Source organism: Elephantulus edwardii, unplaced genomic scaffold (assembly GCF_000299155.1).
Source record: "Elephantulus edwardii isolate Elephantulus edwardi_28Jun2011 unplaced genomic scaffold, EleEdw1.0 scaffold00011, whole genome shotgun sequence".
NCBI lineage: Eukaryota > Metazoa > Chordata > Mammalia > Macroscelidea > Macroscelididae > Elephantulus > Elephantulus edwardii.
In genome coordinates, this window is record NW_006399761.1 from 16,805,828 (window position 1) to 16,815,214 (window position 9,387).

General features: G+C 42.2%; 1 protein-coding gene across 1 annotated transcript in view; it reads right to left on the reverse strand.

Moving 5' to 3' along the window:
• Positions 1 to 9,077, reverse strand: part of LOC102857987 (E3 ubiquitin-protein ligase FANCL-like) — a 91,555-nt gene extending 82,478 nt beyond the window's left edge. Inside the window, exons 1-2 of the mRNA XM_006881025.1 lie at positions 9,051 to 9,077; positions 8,583 to 8,828 (exon numbers count right to left, since the gene is read on the reverse strand). Coding sequence (XP_006881087.1) covers positions 8,583 to 8,828; positions 9,051 to 9,077 — 273 coding nt within the window. The remainder of the gene's footprint in view (positions 1 to 8,582; positions 8,829 to 9,050) is intronic.
• Between the last annotated feature and the right edge of the window lie 310 nt (positions 9,078 to 9,387).

Consider the following 9,387-nt stretch of genomic DNA (forward strand, 5'->3'; position numbering starts at 1 on the left):
ATGAGTTGCAAGCGACTCGATGGCACATAACAACAACAACATTCTTTACTGACTATGCCATTCATTCAGGCAAGTCAAATCGAAGGTCAACAGAAAAATGAGGAAGACTTTCAACTAGACAGCATTACAAGGTGGCTTCAACAATAGGCTAAACTAGAGCGAAGATTGAGAGGACTAAGGCACAGAGCAGGGTAGTGCTCCGTTAGATGGTACGTGGGGTCCCTATGAGCTGGCAGCACCCTGACAGCGCCTAACAACAACCACAACATAGCTGCATATTACAAACTTTGTTCTATTTCTTTTCCCCCTAAAGAAAAGAAGAGCTATTCTCTGAGAAATACGGTCAGTTCTACTTCTAAAGAAACGGAATGGGTAAGCAGTTTAAACTGTGTACCTTAAACAGGATAATACACATGAAATTTGAGCAAAGGTAAGCAGAAAAAGACAAACAGAAATATAATCTTTAACTCCAACAGTCCAAAATGAAAGAGAGTAATAAAATTCTTGAAAAACAATTACCACGTGGACTTTTAGCACAGTCTATCTCAAAGCAGTTTCAAAAATAGAGGAACACAATTAAATGTACCCCATAACCTTTACTTTCATGGTAATATTACAGTGTCTGACTTTCATTACATTTAAATGTCCTTTAAAAAAAGGAAACAAAATGTACTACTGACCTTTTCAAAAGGTCAAGTAACAATAATTCACTATTTCATTAAAGCACCTAACAGCATTATATAGTAACTTTAACTTAGCCTTGTAGACATCACACACATAGGTGTACGAACAATCTGGAATTCAAAGTTTACATGAAAAATAGTAAAACTTTCATACTGCAGAGGCTCTGGTGTGATCAGAAAGAATAAAATTGCAAAGTCCCTTCTCTGCAAAATTCAGCCATTTTTAAAAGGTCAAAAACCATGTCATATGCCACAATCCTTTCCTGATTCAAGAAAATGTCCAAAGTTAGTCTTTTGTAGTTAGGATATAAGATATGTAGGATAAAGGATAAGAGCTTGTAATAATTCTCAAGAAGATTTTTTTTAAAATAAGTAGATTTTTAAGGTCATAGGGAACAAAAGTATTAACTGTTGCAAGTCTTATCTCTCCATATGGTATTCAAGAAACTTACATTAACAATAAACAGCATGGCAGCAAAACAAGTTAATGACATTGAAACTTTAAATAACCCCTATAAAAAATTATTTAAAAAATTCTAAAAAAATTAAAAACACTTCCCAGCAATGTGCAGTCCTACATACACACAGATGTGAAAAGCAGGAGCTAAAATAATAATGAATCCTAATATACCAGAGCACAGGATTCAAGGGGCAGTCTTGGAAAAGTAAAGGCTAAGGCATGTTTAGAAACGCATTAGGGCTAAGAGATTGTACAAAGTAGAGCAAAGGCACCCTTTGGAGACTGGGTGGCGTTGGAAAAACAAAGCGTAAGCAGGTGAGGATCGTATAGAAATCAAAAGAAAATCGCAGGACTCCTTTCCACAGAAGCTTAAAAATAAACAAACAAACCCATCCATTAAATAAACTGCACTTTTCTTGACTGACAGAAGAGGGTGTTCATAAACTAGAAATTTTATAAAACACTGAACGAACTAAACTGTTCACAAAGGCAAAGAAGTCATCTACATGTAAACCTACTATGTAAATCTACTAATGTAAGCCTACTGTTGTTGTTGTTGTTGTTATGTGCCATGGAGTCGCCTGCAACCCAAAGTGACCCTATGTACAGCAGCTCTTGACCCTGCCCTGTCCTGAGTCAGTCTCACTGATTCTGACACACCAACACCCAAAGCCCCAGTCACTGTGTCAATCTAGATGGATTCCACGCCTGCGCTGTACCTCCACCCTTCTGAGCATGATATCCTTCTCCAAGGACTGGTCTCTCGTGGCCACGTGCCCAAAGTATATGATACAGAGAGCTTCAAACTCCTAGCTTCTAAGGAGAAGTTTGGTTTCTCCCTCTTCAAGACAGACCTATTCATTTTCTTGGTAGTCCATAGTATGTTCAAGACTGTTCTCCAGCACCACAGTATAACTCTACGCTGAGAAGAAAATAGAAAACGTTCTCGTTTTAGGTGATGATAATTTCCAGTACCAACAAAAATTACAAAGCATAAATTAGAATACTGAATTGAGTATCATTAAGTGAGAATTTCTACTCAAATTCAGAAAAGAAAAAAGTGGGGTGAGAAATTGTAGTAGGCATGCACACATGAAGAAAATGAAAACAAAACTAAAATGAGAAAACTGAAGATTAAATGAGAAACTCCTGAAGGACAGAGTCAAAATTTTGGTAAGAACTGAAAATTCCTAAACAAGAAAACTAAACACACTAAGAATTGTCATGGAAGAGTGGTTGAAATAGACCACAGGCAGAGAAAACCAAACACACATATAACTGGAACCTCCAAGAAGAAAAACAAGATAGTAGATAATATATATCTGAAGTTCTAATTCAAAACCACTTTCTGGAAATATATACTTAAAAGAACTAAACACATGCAAAAGTTGACTTGCCACGTTCTGCTTTGAGGCATACCTTTAATAAGTAGATGAGAAAATACTTAAAAATTTAGATTTTCTAGGGGAGAAAATAAGCATTAACTTGTTTGGCTAACAATAAGATTAGAGCACCAGATGTCTCAAAACAGCACCAAAAACCCAACAACAGAATCAAAGTTTTAAAGACTAAAGGAGTGTATCTGCTTCTAGCTGGGATGAAATAATAGATTGAAGAGATTAAAAAAAAAATTAAACAAAAAGGTAATTTAGTGATTTTATAAGGGAGGGAAACCAGGAAAGTTCCCTAAATGTCTAGTTTTACCACCTGGAGAGATTCCAAAAACAGAGCAGAGATGGGGACACAAACCACGCCCCCTTTCTCCCAACTTGAGAAATTAGAGTTTGGAATTGAAGGCCAAAGCATGTTGAATTCACAAGCTGGAGAGCTGAAGGGGATAGGAAGTTCTAGAAAACTTCAAAGCATTTCTCACAAAAAGTCTTTAGCTGAGTATCAGTGCTCGAACTCACTGTCCTCAAGTAAGAAGGGACTCCTGTCTGAGGGGATTTTACATTAGTTAAGTGCCTGCACAGGAAGAAACCAAAAACTCTTAGGTGGTGCCAAGGATTCAACACTTGACTACTAGCCAAGAACTTGTAGGTTCAAACCTAACCTAGGCATCTCAGAAGAAGGTCTGGCAATTTGTTTCCAAAAGGTGACATCCTTGGAAATACAATGAAACCCAGTTCTACCTGCAACACACGGGCTACCATGAGTCTAAATCAACTCAACAACAGTCACTTAGTTGGTTTGTAGTTTTTAGTGGTTTGTTTTTTGGGGTTTTTTTTTGGGTTTTTTTTTTTAAGAACATAGCCTAAGCTGGAAATAATCATTGGACTAAAGCAGGCAAAAACCATCCGGCTTGTCACGTTCCAACAGACAGAGTGGGAAAATGTTTAAAAATAAAAGTCATCCAAATACTGCATAAGACCATTACTGTAAAAATGGAATGACAACTAGGAAAACAGGTATGGGGACCCAAAAGGGGAAGGGATGGGGGCAGAGGGGTGAGGATGGGCAGGGGTGATATCACAGGATTGCACAATTTGGTGGGTGGAGGGTGGGGGGTAAAGGAAATGGGATGGATCCGGTGGGGACCTGAAAAGAATGGGCAATGATAGACCAGGTCCAGTGGTGATTCATTTTATAAAAACATAACACATGAGAATGGTTGTATGAAACACAATGTGAATTAAGAACAGTGTGGAACGGAATGTAGATGAACTTTGTCAGCTAACCAACAATCTTCTCCCGTGTGATTAGCTGCCTCTGAAAACCACCTGAAGGGTGAGCTAGAGGTCAATTCCAACTCAACTGGAAACAATAACAACTAACATGTCCTGGTGGTATACTAGTTAGAGCACTCGGCTGCGAACCAAAGAGTTGGCAGTTCAAACTCATCAGCCACTCCGATTTTCTTTCCATAAAAAGTTAGAGACCTAGAAATACTACAGCACAGTCCAACTCCATCTCACAGGTTCGCTATGGGGCAGCATAAGCTCAACAAGAGTGGGTTTTATTTCTTAGATACAGCAACAAAATTGGATACATTCATACCCATTCAACTTAGTCTCCAATAAAGAGAAAAGATAGGAACAAGATCTTAATGAACAGCTGAACTGCTTTCCAAATACACAAGAATCTCCACAAACTCCCCTGTGCAGGACAAACACGAGGAAACATGACACCACGGAAATGTGACTAAAACCTGCTGAGTGAAATACCTCAGTCGCAAAGGGACAAATACCCTATGGTGCCACTGTTGTAGAATGGGTCTGACATCAGGGTTGGGGTATGACAGAAAAAACTGGATAAATTATGTATATTGTATTGAAACAGATGAGGGAAAGAACAGATTAGAGGCGATATATGATTGAGTATTATGGTTAGCACAGGAGTCCAGAATTAAGGTTGCATAGTGTACTCAGGGTGGGGGACTGGGGGGAGGGATGGGGGAATTGTATACTAATGAAGGATTTTTTTTCTTTTTCTTTTCGGAGAGGGGAGCGAACTGGTGTGGAGGGGTGGGCAGGGGGAAAAGTGCGGCAATGAATGAATGGAAATCCAGAACCTCTGTAAATGTCTATTAAAATTAATTTTTAAAAAAAAGAAGAAAAACCCTAAAAATATCTATTTACAGAGGAACAAGTCAGGAGCTGGGGGTTTAGTGTGTTATGGGTTGAGCTGTGAGCCAAAAAGTCAGTGGTTTGAGTCTACCAGCTGTTCCAAGGGAAAAAGATGGGGGGGGAGGGTCTCCTCCAGAAATTATTTATACTTTCAGAAAGCCAAAGGCATATAACCGTGAGGTGGAATCAACTCAAAATCAGGAAGTTTGGTGCTGGTGCAGAGAAACAGAGATCAGACCTGAACAGAGGCTCTCTCAAAGGAAGTAATCCAAGACAGAGAAGTAATACCTTTATTGAGAGGTTTAAAAAAAAATATCAAGTAAGAATTCTATAAATCAGCAAAAGTATCTTCCAAAGGTCAAAGAAACACATCATGTCACAATTAAAACAGATAAACTTGCACCACAGGAAATGTTAAAGAATTTTAAGAAAATACATCAGCTCACTGCCTTTGGGTCACAATCAACTCATAGCTCACTGCCCAGCAGATTTTGAGAGGCTATAAAGCACATGGAAGGAGAATGCCCATCTTTCTCTTGAGGAGCTGCTGGTGGATTTGAACAGGCCACCTTCAGGTTAGCAGCACAACTCCTTGCAGACTACACCATCAGTTGTTGTTAGGAGCTATCGAGTCATCTATGACTCACAGTCAACCTGCCCCATCCTGTACCCTATCCACATTGAGGGAAGACACTCAACACAAGATAGAATGACACGGTGCCTGCAACCCCAGGGTCAAATGCGGCAAGGACGGTGAGACACCTCCAGAGCTCCCCACAAATCGACATTCACTATAAACACCAGAAACAGCAGGTTCATTTCTAAGGATAAAAGACATTTTAAATTTATTCCTGTCTTTTTAAGAGACAAGCTGGCAAAACCAGCACAATTAGGGCAACAAAATAGTGTTAGATTACAGGTCCAAATTTTTTAAAGAGTATTCATAAATCCATGAAGTTATGAACAATTTTTAAAGATAACTGGACCCTTTTTATATAAACAGGGCTCCTGCAAGTGTGGTCACCATTCCTAAAACTAGCCAGATGCACAAGAAGTGCATCTGGCTAGTAAACTCCAATCCTACAGAGTGTCAGAGAACAAGAAGTGCAAAGGTTCTCTGTCTGCACAGGCAAAGAGGAGTTATGATTGGAAGCTGAGTGGCTACGGTGAGCCGACAAGGCCAATTTTCCGGGAAAGGGCAAAAACTACAAAGAAGATTGTGTTAAGATTTGAATGTGTTGAGGCAAACTACAGATCTAAAAGAATGTTGGCTATCAAAAGACGCAGGTGCTCTGAACTTGGAGGAGTTAAGAAGTGAAAGGCGCAAGGGATCCAGTTCTATGCTTCATCTTGTTTTGTTAGCAAGATAATAAACTCTTGAGATTTACGTATTCAAAAAAGAAAGGGAAAAGAATCACATCTCTCACGCAGAATTCTAGAGAAGGCATAATTCCCGACACATGTGTGGACTCCACGTTGCCATGTCCTGAAACTCCTGCGCACATTACTTAAGCTCTTGGATGCCAATGATAAGGTTGGTAGTTCAAATCTACCAGCAGCTGGAAAAAAAAAAAAAAAAAAAAAAAGATGTGTGTTTCTCTAAACGTGCGTGTGTGTATATAATATTGTAGTTGTTAGGTACCATCAAGTTAGAATCTTTAGAGTGGCAGTGCAATCACCTACCAATTACCACCAGAATGTCTTTTAAGTTGTTGCTGCTGCTGTTGTTGTTGTGTACCCTCAAGTTGGGAACGATCCCAGCTGATCCTAAAGCAGATTTTCAGACACTGTCCTGTAATTTACAGTGCCTGACAATCTGCTTGAGGATCCACTAGGGGTCGTTTCCAAGTCGAAGGAGTACATGCAGGGACAATGTCCATCTTTCTCTTGAGAAGCAGCTGGTGGATTTGAACTGCCTGCCTCTTGGCCTAGCAGCACATCTCCCCACCAACTAAACCACCAGAACTCCCTTCAAGCGAGCTGCTGCTGTGTGAGGTCAAGTTGAAACCAACCCATAGCTGAGTCTCCCACCGGTTTTCAGAGGCAGACTGCCCACCTTTCTCCAGCAGAGGCAGCTGATGGATTTGAACCACCTGTCTTTGGGATTGCTGTGCAGCTTCTTACCACTAGGCCAGCCAGCCACCAGTGCTCCCTACACTCTTAGTACTTGCCGCCACATCAATTTCAATTCATGTGACAAGGGGAGGAGTTTTTTGGCTGTGATCTTTATAGAAGCAAGTTGCTAAGTCTTTCTCCCACAGAGCAGGTCGGTGGGTTTGAACCTGCCAAACTTTTAGTTAATAGACAAGCACTGAACCACTGTACCATCAGGGTTCCTTCTGCTTATTTTACCCATTCACTGCCTGCAGTTAACTATGATTCAAGGCAATTGTCTCCTGGGTTTAAAACCACACCAAACAAAATCCACTATCATCCAGTAAATTCCAACTAGGAACTGGAAGACCACTCCCTAGCAGATTTCCAAGATCTTAATTAATCTTTCCAGGAGGCTGCCCATCACTCTCCCACAGAACAGCACGTGGATTTGAACCACACACCTTTTGATCAGCAGCCTGTTTACGAAGTCTGCAAAACTCGTAAGCTAAAAAAGGAGACTGCCTCAGCTTATTCTTAAGGGCATAGAGAAGTTTCAGTTGGCAAGTGAACTGGGTGATTAATTCACTTAGCATTTCTGAGAGATGACGACTATGTAATTTGAGGAGACTGAAAAGCATGATAATTCTTAGGATATTGCCCCATTCTCAAAGATGGGCGGCAGTGGGAGAGGATGGGGGTTAAACCAAAGAGAAGTATCTGTAGCTCAAATTATAACCCCTTGGTGCAATGCAGGGGCCACAGGAGAGCTCAGGACAGAAATATGCCCAAGAGTAAGACACGCTGTGATCATGAGCAAACTCATTCAACGCTCCACCTGCTCCTATCTAGATTGTTTCCAAACTCTTGCATAATAATAGGAACCATGACTTTTCAGAGCTCTGGTGGCACAGAGGCAGGAAGCTGCGCTGCAGTCCCTAAGACACGTGGTTCGAATCCACTAGCTACTCCACGGAGAAAAAGATGGGCAACCTCCTCCCCGGTGATCAACTGCCTCTGAAAACTCACTGGAAGGTCCCTATGGGTCTTTCAGTCCTGACTTGATGGTACACAACAACGACGACGGTGGCCTAAGGTCAAGAAGCTGCATTGTGCTCCCAAAGGCACGCAGTTCAAGGCCACTAGCTGCTCTGCAGGAGAAGGATAGGCAATCTCTTCCCGGGTGATGGGTGATTAACTGGCTCTGAAAGCCCAGTGGAGGGTCAGCTGGAGGTCGGTTCTGACTGTATGGTACACAACCACCACCTGCTTCAAAGGATTTATAATTAAATGAGGACTTACACCTGGAAGGAGCTTTGTAAACTTCCAAACTCAGTACCCTGGGTTGTTTTAAAAAAAAAAAAAAAATCATATGCGCAGGCACTTAGTAATCAAGCCACTAAGCAAAGGCTTTATTTTAATCAATAATCTTAGACCAATAATTCTATTGAAAATGTCCTAGGGGGTAAAAAAGGCCCCAACCAACTGGAGGCACCAGATAGGGGAGAGGAATTAGGAGACTAAAACTGAACTGAAAAAGAGGAAAAGTTTGGGTTGATGCAGAACAGAGAGCAGGCGGCACGGGGCGTGGCCCGAAACCCCGCCTCTCGGTGACGTCACGGGGCGGCCGCTCGAGACTCGTCCTGCTGAAGTTGCTGCCATCGAACCCGAGCTCTCTGCTGTGTAGCATACGCGCTCACCCTCCAACCCTACAAGTGTTACCAAACCTCCCCAGACTTTCAGAGGGCCTTGGCAAGGGGTAAAAGGGCCGGAGGGTACCTGTGCAGAGATGAACCCCTCGTAGATGGTCTTCTCCCGGTTCTGGGGCAGGAGCAGCGGGCACAGGCGCAGCAAGCTGCCCTCCATGTCCGCCCGGGCGCGGCCCCCGCAGCAGCCCTGCGAATTCGGAAGCGGCGCCGCGCATGCGCAGTCCCACGCGGACCCGGGCCGAAGGGGCGGAAGTCCGCGTCTTGGCGGGAAAAAGTCTCGGGCTCGCGGCGGCCGGAAGTAGAAGTCTAGTAACACCTGGACCGGGCTGTGCGGCAGGAGGAGCCTTGACCTTAACCCAACCGGGGCGGAAGGGATGTGTGTTTCAGGAATGGGTGTAAACCAGAATAAAAAGAAACTGTGTCAATGTGGGTTAATAGTTTTCTTTGATTTTTTTCTTTCCTGATTCGCTACAATACATAAGCAGTTTCTTTTGACTTTTTCTCCTACCTTCCTTCCCTAGATCAACCTCAAAGGTACCATATGCAGAGTTGTGCTATCAGCCATCTCAAGAGGCATATGGTTTGAAGCCACCAGTTGCTATGCAAGAGAAAGAAAGGTGTGCAGTCATCACTCCAACAATGTACTGCTTCTGAAAACCCTCTGGAGGGAGGGTCAGCTGTAAATCAGTTCTAACTCGATAGTACAGAAAACCAATACAATGGGAACCCTAGTGACAAAGTGATAAAGAGTTGAGCTAAATAAAGCTTCGTGCTGCCAACGCAAAGGCATAAGATTTCAACTCACCTGCTGCCCTACTGGAGAAAGATGGGCAATCTCCTCCCTGGAAATTTGAAATGTTAAGAAGGCAAAGATT